Source organism: Oncorhynchus masou, chromosome 24 (genome assembly GCF_036934945.1).
Source record: "Oncorhynchus masou masou isolate Uvic2021 chromosome 24, UVic_Omas_1.1, whole genome shotgun sequence".
NCBI lineage: Eukaryota > Metazoa > Chordata > Actinopteri > Salmoniformes > Salmonidae > Oncorhynchus > Oncorhynchus masou.
Genome location: NC_088235.1, coordinates 8,766,563 through 8,782,724, shown reverse-complemented (window position 1 = coordinate 8,782,724; position 16,162 = coordinate 8,766,563). Strand labels below are relative to the sequence as shown.

At 45.8% G+C, this 16,162-nt stretch overlaps 1 protein-coding gene across 2 annotated transcripts in view; it reads left to right on the top strand.

The window, feature by feature from the left end:
• The window catches only part of LOC135511554 (dedicator of cytokinesis protein 1-like), a 136,582-nt gene that overhangs the window by 77,810 nt on the left and 42,610 nt on the right, over positions 1–16,162 (top strand). For both annotated transcript variants that reach the window (XM_064933038.1, XM_064933039.1), the window contains exons 2-5: positions 3,338–3,421; positions 9,014–9,054; positions 9,433–9,488; positions 15,779–15,875. In XM_064933038.1, coding sequence (XP_064789110.1) covers positions 3,338–3,421; positions 9,014–9,054; positions 9,433–9,488; positions 15,779–15,875 — 278 coding nt within the window. The remainder of the gene's footprint in view (positions 1–3,337; positions 3,422–9,013; positions 9,055–9,432; positions 9,489–15,778; positions 15,876–16,162) is intronic.

Below are 16,162 nucleotides of genomic sequence, written 5' to 3'. Positions count from 1 at the left end.
AACACCTATGTGAGAATGTTATTCATTGAGCACAGCTCATCGTTCAACACTGTAGTAACCTGAAAGCTCATCACCAAGCTGAGGACCCTGGGACTCAACGCCTCCCAACTGGATCTTATCGTCAAATAAGTTCATGAATTCATCCCTGCTGAAGTGAAGGCAATCCTCACGTGGGGGATGCTTTTTCGTTAGCTTTGTGACCGTATCAAAACATTAAAAAATAGTTTTTATTCTCCTTAATCAGGTTGTAAAATAGGACGATGGAGCAGCAGTGAGGGCTCTTTGAGACTTCCTGGTCGGAAGACTTACAGTGTTCTGTCTGCCAGCTTCAGGGCTCGGGTATTTCCTGTCTGCCAGCTTCAGGGCTCGGGTATTTCCTGTCTGCCAGCTACAGGGCTCGGGTATTTCCTGTCTGCCAGCTTCAGGGCTCGGGTATTTCCTGTCTGCCAGCTTCAGGGCTCCGGTATTTCCTGTCTGCCAGGAAGATCATTACCTGTTTTGTTTTTAGACGTTGAGGGTATTAAGCTTCCATTCAGATCCCTGGGTGAGGTGGTTAACTAGGTTTTTCTACTCCTGACTTCCTTGGGGTAGGTGGAGGGAGTCTGGAAGGCCGTCTAGGAATCTTTGGGTTGTCTGAGAATTTAAAGCCTTGCTTTTTTAAAATCCTAGTTTAGGTCTGAGCAGATTATTTGTTGCGATTGCTAATGAAATTCATCCCTTCATGCCTCTGTCTCAAATGGCACACTATTCTCCCTATCCAGTGTCCCAAATGGCACCCTATTCTCCCTATCCAGTGTCTCAAATGGCACCCTATTCTCCCTATCTAGTGTCCCAAATGACACCCTGTTCTCCCTATCTAGTGTCCCAAATGGCACCCTATTCTCCCTATCCAGTGTCCCAAATAGCACCCTATTCTCCCTTTCCAGTGTCCCAAATGGCACCCTATTCTCCCTATCCAGTGTCCCAAATAGCACCCTATTCTCCCTATCCAGTGTCCCAAATAGCACCCTATTCTCACTATCCAGTGTCCCACATAGCACCCTATTCTCCCTATCCAGTGTCTCAAATGGCACCCTATTCTCCCTATCCAGTGTCTGTCCCAAATAGCACCCTTTTCTCCCTATCCAGTGTCCCACATAGCACCATATTCTCCCTATCCAGTGTCTCAAATGGCACCCTATTCTCCCTATCCAGTGTCCCAAATGGCACCCTATTCTCCCTATCCAGTGTCCCAAATGGCACCCTATTCTCCCTATCCAGTGTCCCAAATGGCACCCTATTCTCACTATCCAGTGTCCCAAATGGCACCCTGTTCTCCCTATCCAGTGTCCCAAATGGCACCCTGTTCTCCCTATCCAGTGTCCCAAATGGCACCCTATTCTCACTATCCAGTGTCCCAAATGGCACCCTATTCTCCCTATCCAGTGTCCCAAATGGCACCGTATTCTCCCTATCCAGTGTCCCAAATGGCACCCTATTCTCCCTATCCAGTGTCCCAAATGGCACCCTGTTCTCCCTATCTAGTGTCCCAAATGACACCCTGTTCTCCCTATCTAGTGTCCCAAATGGCACCCTATTCTCCCTATCCAGTGTCCCACATAGCACCCTATTCTCCCTATCCAGTGTCTCAAATGGCACCCTATTCTCCCTATCCAGTGTCTGTCCCAAATAGCACCCTTTTCTCCCTATCCAGTGTCCCACATAGCACCATATTCTCCCTATCCAGTGTCTCAAATGGCACCCTATTCTCCCTATCCAGTGTCCCAAATGGCACCCTATTCTCCCTATCCAGTGTCCCAAATGGCACCCTATTCTCCCTATCCAGTGTCCCAAATGGCACCCTATTCTCACTATCCAGTGTCCCAAATGGCACCCTGTTCTCCCTATCCAGTGTCCCAAATGGCACCCTGTTCTCCCTATCCAGTGTCCCAAATGGCACCCTATTCTCACTATCCAGTGTCCCAAATGGCACCCTATTCTCCCTATCCAGTGTCCCAAATGGCACCGTATTCTCCCTATCCAGTGTCCCAAATGGCACCCTATTCTCCCTATCCAGTGTCCCAAATGGCACCCTGTTCTCCCTATCCAGTGTCCCAAATGGCACCCTGTTCTCCCTATCCAGTGTCCCAAATGGCACCCTGTTCTCACTATCCAGTGTCCCAAATGGCACCCTATTCTCCCTATCCAGTGTCCCAAATGGCACCCTATTCTCCCTATCCAGTGTCCCAAATGGCACCCTATTCTCCCTATCCAGTGTCCCAAATGGCACCCTGTTCTCCCTATCCAGTGTCCCAAATGGCACCCTATTCTCCCTATCCAGTGTCCCAAATGACACCCTGTTCTCCCTATCCAGTGTCTGTCCCAAATGGCACCCTATTCTCCCTATCCAGTGTCCCAAATGGCACCATATTCTCCCTATCCAGTGTCTCAAATGGCACCCTATTCTCCCTATCCAGTGTCCCAAATGGCACCCTGTTCTCCCTATCCAGTGTCTCAAATGGCACCCTATTCTCCCTATCCAGTGTCTGTCCCAAATGGCACCCTATTCTCCCTATCCAGTGTCTCAAATGGCACCCTATTCTCCCTATCCAGTGTCTCAAATGGCACCCTATTCTCCCTATCCAGTGCACTACGTTTGACCAGCTCCATAGGTCTCTGGTCAGAGATAGTGCACTACATAGGGAATAGTGTGCAATTTGGGCTGAGCTTGAGTCTCCGTTCATTGCGTCTGCTCCAGTAGATGGAGGGAGGTGTAAGACGGACGAGGACAAGTTAATTCTGTTAAATATACCCCCCGGTGGGGTGGAGGGATACCCGTGGTGACAAGGCCCTTTTAATTATGCTGTCATTCACCTTGGTAAAGTAGTCCCATCGACCGGGGGGCCCTGCATGGTATCCTTCCCCCAGCAGGAGAGGAGAGGTAGAGTCCTCCCCAACCTTATTGCAAGTGGTGTGTGTGTGTGTGTGTGTGTGTGTGTGTGTGTGTGGTGGGTAGAACATATGTAGTCTTGGTTGTTGATGACTGTGTTTGCAGCAGATATGTGTCTGTGTGTGTGTGTGTGGCGGGTAGAACATATGTAGTCTTGGTTGTTGATGACTGTGTTTGCAGCAGATATGTGTGTGTGTGTGTGGCGGGTAGAACATATGTAGTCTTGGTTGTTGATGACTGTGTTTGCAGCCGATACGATGTGTCAGTCTGTGTGGGTGTTCTGTGAGCTCGGCTGGCGCTATGTTTTTAGTATGACACCCACACAGCCATCCTGCCACACAGGAGACACATGTCTTATTTCCTTTTCCTGTCCTTTTAATAGCCTCTTCTCTTCTTCTCTCCCCTCAGCAATCTACAATTACGATGTCCGTGGAGACGAGGAGCTGTCGCTACAGATTGGAGACACAGTCCACATACTAGAGACATATGAAGGTAGGAACACACTGACAGTCCACATACTAGAGACATATGAAGGTAGTAACACACTGACAGTCCACATACTAGAGACATATGAAGGTATGAACACTGATGACACAGTCCACATACTAGAGACATATGAAGGTAGGAACACGCTGACAGTCCACATACTAGAGACATATGAAGGTAGTAACACACTGACAGTCCACATACTAGAGACATATGAAGGTAGGAACACTGATGACACAGTCCACATACTAGAGACATATGAAGGTAGGAACACGCTGACAGTCCACATACTAGAGACATATGAAGGTAGGAACACACTGACAGTCCACATACTAGAGACATATGAAGGTAGGAACACACTGACAGTCCACATACTAGAGACATATGAAGGTAGGAACACACTGACAGTCCACATACTAGAGACATATGAAGGTAGGAACACGCTGACAGTCCACATACTAGAGACATATGAAGGTAGGAACACACTGACAGTCCACATACTAGAGACATATGAAGGTAGGAACACACTGACAGTCCACATACTAGAGACATATGAAGGTAGTAACACACTGACAGTCCACATACTAGAGACATATGAAGGTAGGAACACACTGACAGTCCACATACTAGAGACATATGAAGGTAGGAACACACTGACAGTCCACATACTAGAGACATATGAAGGTAGGAACACGCTGACAGTCCACATACTAGAGACATATGAAGGTAGGAACACGCTGACAGTCCACATACTAGAGACATATGAAGGTATGAACACACTGACAGTCCACATACTAGAGACATATGAAGGTAGGAACACACTGACAGTCCACATACTAGAGACATATGAAGTTATGAACACACTGACAGTCCACATACTAGAGACATATGAAGGTAGGAACACACTGACAGTCCACATACTAGAGACATATGAAGGTAGGAACACACTGATGACACAGTCCACATACTAGAGACATATGAAGGTAGGAACACACTGACAGTCCACATACTAGAGACATATGAAGGTAGGAACACCCTGACAGTCCACATACTAGAGACATATGAAGGTAGGAACACACTGACAGTCCACATACTAGAGACATATGAAGGTAGGAACACACTGACAGTCCACATACTAGAGACATATGAAGGTATGAACACACTGACAGTCCACATACTAGAGACATATGAAGGTAGGAACACACTGACAGTCCACATACTAGAGACATATGAAGGTAGGAACACCCTGACAGTCCACATACTAGAGACATATGAAGGTAGGAACACACTGACAGTCCACATACTAGAGACATATGAAGGTATGAACACACTGACAGTCCACATACTAGAGACATATGAAGGTAGGAACACGCTGACAGTCCACATACTAGAGACATATGAAGGTAGGAACACGCTGACAGTCCACATACTAGAGACATATGAAGGTAGGAACACGCTGACAGTCCACATACTAGAGACATATGAAGGTAGGAACACACTGACAGTCCACATACTAGAGACATATGAAGGTAGGAACACACTGACAGTCCACATACTAGAGACATTTGAAGGTATGAACACACTGACAGTCCACATACTAGAGACATATGAAGGTAGGAACACACTGACAGTCCACATACTAGAGACATATGAAGGTAGGAACACACTGACAGTCCACATACTAGAGACATATGAAGGTATGAACACGCTGACAGTCCACATACTAGAGACATATGAAGGTAGGAACACGCTGACAGTCCACATACTAGAGACATATGAAGGTAGGAACACGCTGACAGTCCACATACTAGAGACATTTGAAGGTAGGAACACGCTGACAGTCCACATACTAGAGACATATGAAGGTAGGAACACGCTGACAGTCCACATACTAGAGACATATGAAGGTAGGAACACGCTGACAGTCCACATACTAGAGACATATGAAGGTAGGAACACGCTGACAGTCCACATACTAGAGACATATGAAGGTAGGAACACGCTGACAGTCCACATACTAGAGACATATGAAGGTAGGAACACGCTGACAGTCCACATACTAGAGACATATGAAGGTAGGAACACGCTGACAGTCCACATACTAGAGACATATGAAGGTAGGAACACGCTGACAGTCCACATACTAGAGACATATGAAGGTAGGAACACGCTGACAGTCCACATACTAGAGACATATGAAGGTAGGAACACGCTGACAGTCCACATACTAGAGACATATGAAGGTAGGAACACGCTGACAGTCCACATACTAGAGACATATGAAGGTATGAACACGCTGACAGTCCACATACTAGAGACATATGAAGGTAGGAACACGCTGACAGTCCACATACTAGAGACATATGAAGGTAGGAACACGCTGACAGTCCACATACTAGAGACATATGAAGGTAGGAACACGCTGACAGTCCACATACTAGAGACATATGAAGGTAGGAACACGCTGACAGTCCACATACTAGAGACATATGAAGGTAGGAACACGCTGACAGTCCACATACTAGAGACATATGAAGGTAGGAACACGCTGACAGTCCACATACTAGAGACATATGAAGGTATGAACACTGATGACACAGTCCACATACTAGAGACATATGAAGGTAGGAACACGCTGACAGTCCACATACTAGAGACATATGAAGGTAGGAACACGCTGACAGTCCACATACTAGAGACATATGAAGGTAGGAACACGCTGACAGTCCACATACTAGAGACATATGAAGGTAGGAACACACTGATGACACAGTCCACATACTAGAGACATATGAAGGTAGGAACACCCTGACAGTCCACATACTAGAGACATATGAAGGTAGGAACACACTGACAGTCCACATACTAGAGACATATGAAGGTAGGAACACACTGACAGTCCACATACTAGAGACATATGAAGGTATGAACACACTGATGACACAGTCCACATACTAGAGACATATGAAGGTAGGACACACTGACAGTCCACATACTAGAGACATATGAAGGTAGGAACACCCTGACAGTCCACATACTAGAGACATATGAAGGTAGGAACACACTGACAGTCCACATACTAGAGACATATGAAGGTAGGAACACGCTGACAGTCCACATACTAGAGACATATGAAGGTAGGAACACACTGACAGTCCACATACTAGAGACATATGAAGGTAGGAACACACTGACAGTCCACATACTAGAGACATATGAAGGTAGGAACACACTGACAGTCCACATACTAGAGACATATGAAGGAAGGAACACACTGACAGTCCACATACTAGAGACATATGAAGGTAGGAACACGCTGACAGTCCACATACTAGAGACATATGAAGGTAGGAACACACTGACAGTCCACATACTAGAGACATATGAAGGTAGGAACACGCTGACAGTCCACATACTAGAGACATATGAAGGTAGGAACACACTGACAGTCCACATACTAGAGACATATGAAGGTAGGAACACACTGACAGTCCACATACTAGAGACATATGAAGGTAGGAACACGCTGACAGTCCACATACTAGAGACATATGAAGGTAGGAACACACTGACAGTCCACATACTAGAGACATATGAAGGTAGGAACACACTGACAGTCCACATACTAGAGACATATGAAGGTAGGAACACACTGATGACACAGTCCACATACTAGAGACATATGAAGGTAGGAACACGCTGACAGTCCACATACTAGAGACATATGAAGGTAGTAACACACTGACAGTCCACATACTAGAGACATATGAAGGTATGAACACACTGACAGTCCACATACTAGAGACATATGAAGGTAGTAACACGCTGACAGTCCACATACTAGAGACATATGAAGGTAGTAACACACTGACAGTCCACATACTAGAGACATATGAAGGTAGGAACACACTGACAGTCCACATACTAGAGACATATGAAGGTAGGAACACACTGACAGTCCACATACTAGAGACATATGAAGGTAGGAACACGCTGACAGTCCACATACTAGATACATATGAAGGTAGGAACACGCTGACAGTCCACATACTAGAGACATATGAAGGTATGAACACACTGACAGTCCACATACTAGAGACATATGAAGGTAGGAACACGCTGACAGTCCACATACTAGAGACATATGAAGGTATGAACACACTGACAGTCCACATACTAGAGACATATGAAGGTAGGAACACACTGACAGTCCACATACTAGAGACATATGAAGGTATGAACACACTGACAGTCCACATACTAGAGACATATGAAGGTAGGAACACGCTGACAGTCCACATACTAGAGACATATGAAGGTAGTAACACACTGACAGTCCACATACTAGAGACATATGAAGGTAGGAACACACTGACAGTCCACATACTAGAGACATATGAAGGTAGGAACACACTGACAGTCCACATACTAGAGACATATGAAGGTAGGAACACACTGACAGTCCACATACTGGAGACATATGAAGGTAGGAACACGCTGACAGTCCACATACTAGAGACATATGAAGGTATGAACACACTGACAGTCCACATACTAGAGACATATGAAGGTAGGAACACACTGACAGTCCACATACTAGAGACATATGAAGGTAGGAACACACTGACAGTCCACATACTAGAGACATATGAAGGTATGAACACACTGACAGTCCACATACTAGAGACATATGAAGGTAGGAACACACTGATGACACAGTCCACATACTAGAGACATATGAAGGTTTGAACACACTGACAGTCCACATACTAGAGACATATGAAGGTAGGACACACTGACAGTCCACATACTAGAGACATATGAAGGTATGAACACGCTGACAGTCCACATACTAGAGACATATGAAGGTAGGAACACACTGACAGTCCACATACTAGAGACATATGAAGGTATGAACACACTGACAGTCCACATACTAGAGACATATGAAGGTAGGAACACACTGCCAGTCCACATACTAGAGACATATGAAGGTAGGAACACACTGACAGTCCACATACTAGAGACATATGAAGGTAGGAACACACTGACAGTCCACATACTAGAGACATATGAAGGTATGAACACACTGACAGTCCACATACTAGAGACATATGAAGGTAGGAACACACTGACAGTCCACATACTAGAGACATATGAAGGTATGAACACACTGACAGTCCACATACTAGAGACATATGAAGGTAGGAACACACTGACAGTCCACATACTAGAGACATATGAAGGTAGGAACACGCTGACAGTCCACATACTAGAGACATATGAAGGTAGGAACACGCTGACAGTCCACATACTAGAGACATATGAAGGTATACTGTACATTTATGAAGGCACACTAAGTGACGACAGTCCTGATCGGGTTACCAAGGATAATTTCAGGTGATTCTGTCGTTCTCAGTGACGCAGGTGTTTTGGTTAAATGTCTCCATTAAACTCGTAGGTGATCTGTGCTCCCTGTCAGAATGTTTCAGACATGACCCCCTCCACCGTTGTGTTTTGGAGACAGTTCTGCGTGATGCTAATGCTCGGTGTGGTTTCCTTTTTCCGTGTAATATGTCCCGTTGTCTTCCCCTCCAGGCTGGTACAGAGGTCACAGGCTGAGGAGGAAGTCCAAGAAAGTGAGTTGATATATATTTTTGTAACATTCAAAACGGTTTAGTTTCATCCCAGCGGTTCCCTTCGTCTATTCCGGAGTGTTGGAGCGTCATTCCAACATCTAAAATGTAAACAAGTTCAGCTCAGTCTTTTGTTAGTCATAATGTGATATACTCTGATCTGAATATGGTGCGACGTCGATAACAAATCAAATATTATTTTTGTCTCTGTGTTTTTGTGTCCTTTTCTTTCCCTTCTGAAATTGCAATGGACTCAGGATGTCATTTTAACCTTAATGAAATGACCGATCTGCTGAGGTCAAAACAAGTTCAGGCTTCACATCGCCTGTCCTGTATCAATCTATTTATCGTGTGTCCTGTCTCTCCCGCCTTCTGTTCCAGGGGGTCTTTCCTGCCTGTTACATTCACCTCAAGGAGGCCACCGTTGAAGGCAATGGGTCAGTGCTGATTCTGTTCATTTAAAAAAAAATTGGGGATGTTTTGACACTTTATTGAGACGACATGGGAATCAGATGGGGAGGCTGGCTGGAGGCAGAAAGAGAGGAAAAGGTGGTTTTGGGGATTGAACCCTGGTCTCCAGTCGGATTCGTTTAGAAAAGGTGGTTCCAGGGATTGAACCCTGGTCTCCAGTCGGACTCGTTTAGAAAAGGTGGTTCTGGGGATTGAACCCTGGTCTCTAGTGGGGACTGATAGATGTGACTTGTACTGGGAGTTTTACCCACTCAACCATGGCTCTAGTGCTGCTTCCAATGGCATCCTACTGAATTCTTTTGGGATTGTCGAATGGGCAATTTGAGATTATTGTATGAATCAAATGGACAACTTGAGATGATTGCTTCCACCTTCAATTTATGTACTTGTTGTAAACTTGCCCTGGTCCCAGATCAGATCTGGGACCAGGGCTAGTGAGATCAGATCTGGGACCAGGGCTAGTGAGATCAGATCTGGGACCAGGCCTAGTGAGATCAGATCTGGGACCAGGATACTGTAAACTGGAATATGAGTAACTGCTAGGTTGTGGAGTATTTGGTTGTGGTCTGACGTAGTGACGTAGTGATACGTGACCCTTCCTCACTGGTTTGCACGGCTTCTTTGACGGCATCACAGCACAAATCAGCAATCAGATCACGTCCCAATTTTAGTATTTCATTTTCAGAAGAACTAACATTTGAAAAGCCTTTTAAGCTGTGAAATAATCAACTGAAGGAAGTAGTTTCAAAAGTAGTTTTGACGAGGATATTTCTGCCAGAAATAAACGTCACATTTAGTTTTGAAAGGCCGTGGTAGTCAGTACACAGTGTGAGACTAATTAGAATTCCAGTGAAAACCAGTCAGAATCTAGTTTTGATGTAAACTCCAGGATCAACAGGTGTTTTAGACTGAGCTCTCTGGAATGTGGAATATTAATTAAAAAAAAATGATTCGCACGGTGAAGGGAGAACTCTGACTCGGCTCATATCGCTTTCAAACAAACAACGTTAAAGATTTAGTAGTATGTCTGCAGAAAAGAGATTATGTTGTATGACATATAGGATAGCTCTTCTAGAGGGACAGTAGAGGACTCTGTATAACATATAGGTTACCTCTTCTAGAGGGACAGTAGAGGACTCTGTATAACATATAGGTTACCTCTTCTAGAGGGACAGTAGAGGACTCTGTATAACATATAGGTTATCTATTCCCTGGTTGTTGCTGTTGTCATGTGTAACCCATCCCTGACTGTTGTTGTTGTCATGTGTAACCCATCCCTGACTGTTGTTGTTGTCATGTGTAACCCATCCCTGGTTGTTGCTGTTGTCATGTGTAACCCATCCCTGACTGTTATCATGTGTAACCCATCCCTGACTGTTGTTGTCATGTGTAACCCATCCCTGACTGTTGTTGTCATGTGTAACCCATCCCTGACTGTTGTTGTTGTCATGTGTAACCCATCCCTGACTGTTGTTGTCATGTGTAACCCATCCCTGACTGATGTTGTTGTCATGTGTAACCCATCCCTGACTGTTGTCATGTGTAACCCATCCCTGGCTGTTGTTGTCATGTGTAACCCATCCCTGACTGTTGTTGTCATGTGTAACCCGTCCCTGACTGTTGTTGTCATGTGTAACCCATCCCTGACTGTTGTTGTCATGTGTAACCCATCCCTGACTGATGTTGTTGTCATGTGTAACCCATCCCTGACTGTTGTTGTTGTCATGTGTAACCCATCCCTGACTGTTGGTGTTGTCATGTGTAACCCATCCCTGACTGATGTTGTTGTCATGTGTAACCCATCCCTGACGGCTGTTGTTGTCATGTGTAACCCATCCCTGACTGTTGTTGTCATGTGTAACCCATCCCTGGTTGTTGGTGTTGTCATGTGTAACCCATCCCTGACTGTTGTTGGTGTTGTCATGTGTAACCCATCCCTGACTGTTGTTGTTGTTGTCATGTGTAACCCATCCCTGGCTGTTGTTGTTGTCATGTGTAACCCATCCCTGACTGTTGTTGTTGTCATGTGTAACCCATCCCTGACTGTTGTTGTTGTCATGTGTAACCCATCCCTGACTGTTGTTGTTGTCATGTGTAACCCATCCCTGACTGTTGTTGTTGTCATGTGTAACCCATCCCTGACTGTTGTTGTTGTCATGTGTAATCCATCCCTGACTGTTGTTGTTGTCATGTGTCACCCATCCCTGACTGTTGCTGTTGTCATGTGTAACCCATCCCTGACTGTTGTTGTTGTCATGTGTCACCCATCCCTGACTGTTGTTGTTGTCATGTGTCACCCATCCCTGACTGTTGTTGTTGTCATGTGTCACCCATCCCTGACTGTTGTTGTTGTCATGTGTCACCCATCCCTGACTGTTGTTGTTGTCATGTGTCACCCATCCCTGACTGTTATCATGTGTAACCCATCCCTGACTGTTGTTGTTGTCATGTGTCACCCATCCCTGACTGTTGTTGTTGTCATGTGTCACCCATCCCTGACTGTTGTTGTTGTCATGTGTCACCCATCCCTGACTGTTGTTGTTGTCATGTGTAATCCATCCCTGACTGTTGTTGTTGTCATGTGTCACCCATCCCTGACTGTTGTTGTCATGTGTAACCCATCCCTGACTGTTGTTGTTGTCATGTGTAACCCATCGATGACTGTTGTTGTTGTCATGTGTAACCCATCCCTGACTGTTGTTGTCATGTGTAATCCATCCCTGACTGTTGTTGTCATGTGTAACCCATCCCTGACTGTTGTTGTTGTCATGTGTAACCCATCCCTGACTGTTGTTGTTGTCATGTGTAACCCATCCCTGACTGTTGTTGTTGTCATGTGTAACCCATCCCTGACTGTTGTTGTTGTCATGTGTAATCCATCCCTGACTGATGTTGTTGTCATGTGTAATCCATCCCTGACTGTTGTTGTTGTCATGTGTAACCCATCCCTGACTGTTGTTGTTGTCATGTGTAACCCATCCCTGACTGTTGTTGTTGTCATGTGTAACCCATCCCTGACTGTTGTTGTTGTCATGTGTAACCCATCCCTGACTGTTGTTGTTGTCATGTGTAACCCATCCCTGACTGTTGTTGTTGTCATGTGTAACCCATCCCTGGCTGTTGTTGTCATGTGTAACCCATCCCTGGTTGTTGTTGTCATGTGTAACCCATCCCTGACTGTTGTTGTTGTCATGTGTAACCCATCCCTGACTGTTGTTGTTGTCATGTGTAACCCATCCCTGACTGTTGTTGTCATGTGTAACCCATCCCTGCTTGTTGTTGTTGTCATGTGTAACCCATCCCTGACTGTTGTTGTTGTCATGTGTAACCCATCCCTGACTGTTGTTGTTGTCATGTGTAACCCATCCCTGGTTGTTGTTGTCATGTGTAACCCATCCCTGACTGTTGTTGTTGTCATGTGTAACCCATCCCTGACTGTTGTTGTTGTCATGTGTAACCCATCCCTGACTGTTGTTGTTGTCATGTGTAACCCATCCCTGACTGTTGTTGTTGTCATGTGTAACCCATCCCTGACTGTTGTTGTTGTCATGTGTAACCCATCCCTGACTGTTGTTGTTGTCATGTGTAACCCATCCCTGACTGTTGTTGTTGTCATGTGTAACCCATCCCTGACTGATGTTGTTGTCATGTGTATCCCATCCCTGACTGTTGTTGTTGTCATGTGTAACCCATCCCTGACGGCTGTTGTTGTCATGTGTAACCCATCCCTGACTGTTGTTGTCATGTGTAACCCATCCCTGACTGTTGTTGTTGTCATGTGTAACCCATCCCTGACTGTTGTTGTTGTCATGTGTCACCCATCCCTGACTGTTGTTGTTGTCATGTGTAACCCATCCCTGACTGTTGTTGTTGTCATGTGTAACCCATCCCTGACTGTTGTTGTTGTCATGTGTAACCCATCCCTGACTGTTGTTGTTGTCATGTGTAACCCATCCCTGACGGCTGTTGTTGTCATGTGTAACCCATCCCTGACGGCTGTTGTTGTCATGTGTAACCCATCCCTGACTGTTGTTGTTGTCATGTGTAACCCATCCCTGACGGCTGTTGTTGTCATGTGTAACCCATCCCTGACTGTTGTTGTCATGTGTAACCCATCCCTGACTGTTGTTGTTGTCATGTGTTACCCATCCCTGACTGTTGTTGTCATGTGTAACCCATCCCTGACGGCTGTTGTTGTCATGTGTAACCCATCCCTGACTGTTGTTGTCATGTGTAACCCATCCCTGACGGCTGTTGTTGTCATGTGTAACCCATCCCTGACGGCTGTTGTTGTCATGTGTAACCCATCCCTGACGGCTGTTGTTGTCATGTGTAACCCATCCCTGACGGCTGTTGTTGTCATGTGTAACCCATCCCTGACTGTTGTTGTTGTCATGTGTAACCCATCCCTGACGGCTGTTGTTGTCATGTGTAACCCATCCCTGACTGTTGTTGTCATGTGTAACCCATCCCTGACTGTTGTTGTTGTCATGTGTAACCCATCCCTGACGGCTGTTGTTGTCATGTGTAACCCATCCCTGACGGCTGTTGTTGTCATGTGTAACCCATCCCTGACTGTTGTTGTTGTCATGTGTAACCCATCCCTGACGGCTGTTGTTGTCATGTGTAACCCATCCCTGACTGTTGTTGTCATGTGTAACCCATCCCTGACTGTTGTTGTTGTCATGTGTAACCCATCCCTGACTGTTGTTGTCATGTGTAACCCATCCCTGACTGTTGTTGTTGTCATGTGTAATCCATCCCTGACTGTTGTTGTCATGTGTCACCCATCCCTGACTACTGTTGTTGTCATGTGTCACCCATCCCTGACTGTTGTTGTTGTCATGTGTCACCCATCCCTGACTGTTGTTGTTGTCATGTGTAATCCATCCCTGACTGTTGTTGTTGTCATGTGTAACCCATCCCTGACTGTTGTTGTTGTCATGTGTAACCCATCCCTGACTGTTGTTGTTGTCATGTGTAACCCATCCCTGACTGTTGTTGTCATGTGTCACCCATCCCTGACTGTTGTTGTTGTCATGTGTAACCCATCCCTGACTGTTGTTGTCATGTGTCACCCATCCCTGACTGTTGTTGTCATGTGTAACCCATCCCTGACTGTTGTTATCATGTGTAACCCATCCCTGACTGTTGTTGTTGTCATGTGTAACCCATCCCTGACTGTTGTTGTCATGTGTAACCCATCCCTGACTGTTGTTGTCATGTGTAACCCATCCCTGACTGTTGTTGTTGTCATGTGTAACCCATCCCTGACTGTTGTTGTCATGTGTAACCCGTCCCTGACTGTTGTTGTTGTCATGTGTAACCCATCCCTGACTGTTGTTGTCATGTGTAACCCATCCCTGACTGTTGTTGTCATGTGTAACCCGTCCCTGACTGTTGTTGTTGTCATGTGTAACCCATCCCTGACTGTTGTTGTCATGTGTCACCCATCCCTGACTGTTGTTGTCATGTGTAACCCATCCCTGACTGTTGTTGTTGTCATGTGTAACCCATCCCTGACTGTTGTTGTCATGTGTAACCCATCCCTGACTGTTGTTATCATGTGTAACCCATCCCTGACTGTTGTTGTCATGTGTAACCCATCCCTGACTGTTGTTGTTGTCATGTGTAACCCATCCCTGACTGTTGTTGTTGTCATGTGTAACCCATCCCTGGTTGTTGTTGTCATGTGTCACCCATCCCTGACTGTTGTTGTCATGTGTAACCCATCCCTGACTGTTGTTGTCATGTGTAACCCATCCCTGACTGTTGTTGTTGTCATGTGTAACCCATCCCTGACTGTTGTTGTCATGTGTCACCCATCCCTGACTGTTGTTGTCATGTGTAACCCATCCCTGACTGTTGTTGTCATGTTTAACCCATCCCTGACTGTTGTTGTTGTCATGTGTAACCCATCCCTGACTGTTGTTGTCATGTGTAACCCATCCCTGACTGTTGTTGTTGTCATGTGTAACCCATCCCTGACTGTTGTTGTTGTCATGTGTAACCCATCCCTGACTGTTGTTATCATTTGCAATTAGAATGATGAATTGGCTCGACTCAACAGGTAACACACATTATTTTAGGTGCTTCGTTCAGAAGGCCTCTACAGGATCAAATTATAAACCACCCCATGATGCTTTGCGGTGCAATATATTTTAATCAGCAGCGGAGGGCCAGAGGAAACAGCGTTTTGGGGCGACAGCCTTTGTCAGGTCTGATCCACCCACTGACCATCTGTCTGTATCTTCAGGCACAAGGAGACGGTGATTCCCAACGAGCTGCCTCTGGTCCAGGAGGTTACCACCACCCTGCGGGAGTGGGCTTCCATTTGGAGAGACCTCTACGTGGTGAGTGGAGTGAGTCACGTAGCTACACGCTGTATCTACACACCTAATCTCTCTCTTCTGAAGTTACCTCATTGTCTCCATGAGCAGTGTGTGGGTTTCTCTCGTCCCCATGAGCAGTGTGTGGGTTTCTCTCTTGTCCCCATGAGCAGTGTGTGGGTTTCTCTCTTGTCCCCATGAGCAGTGTGTGGGTTTCTCTCTTGTCCCCATGAGCAGTGTGTGGGTTTCTCTCTCGTCTTCATGAGCAGTGTGTGGGTTTCTCTCTCGTCTCCATGAGCAGTGTGTGGGTT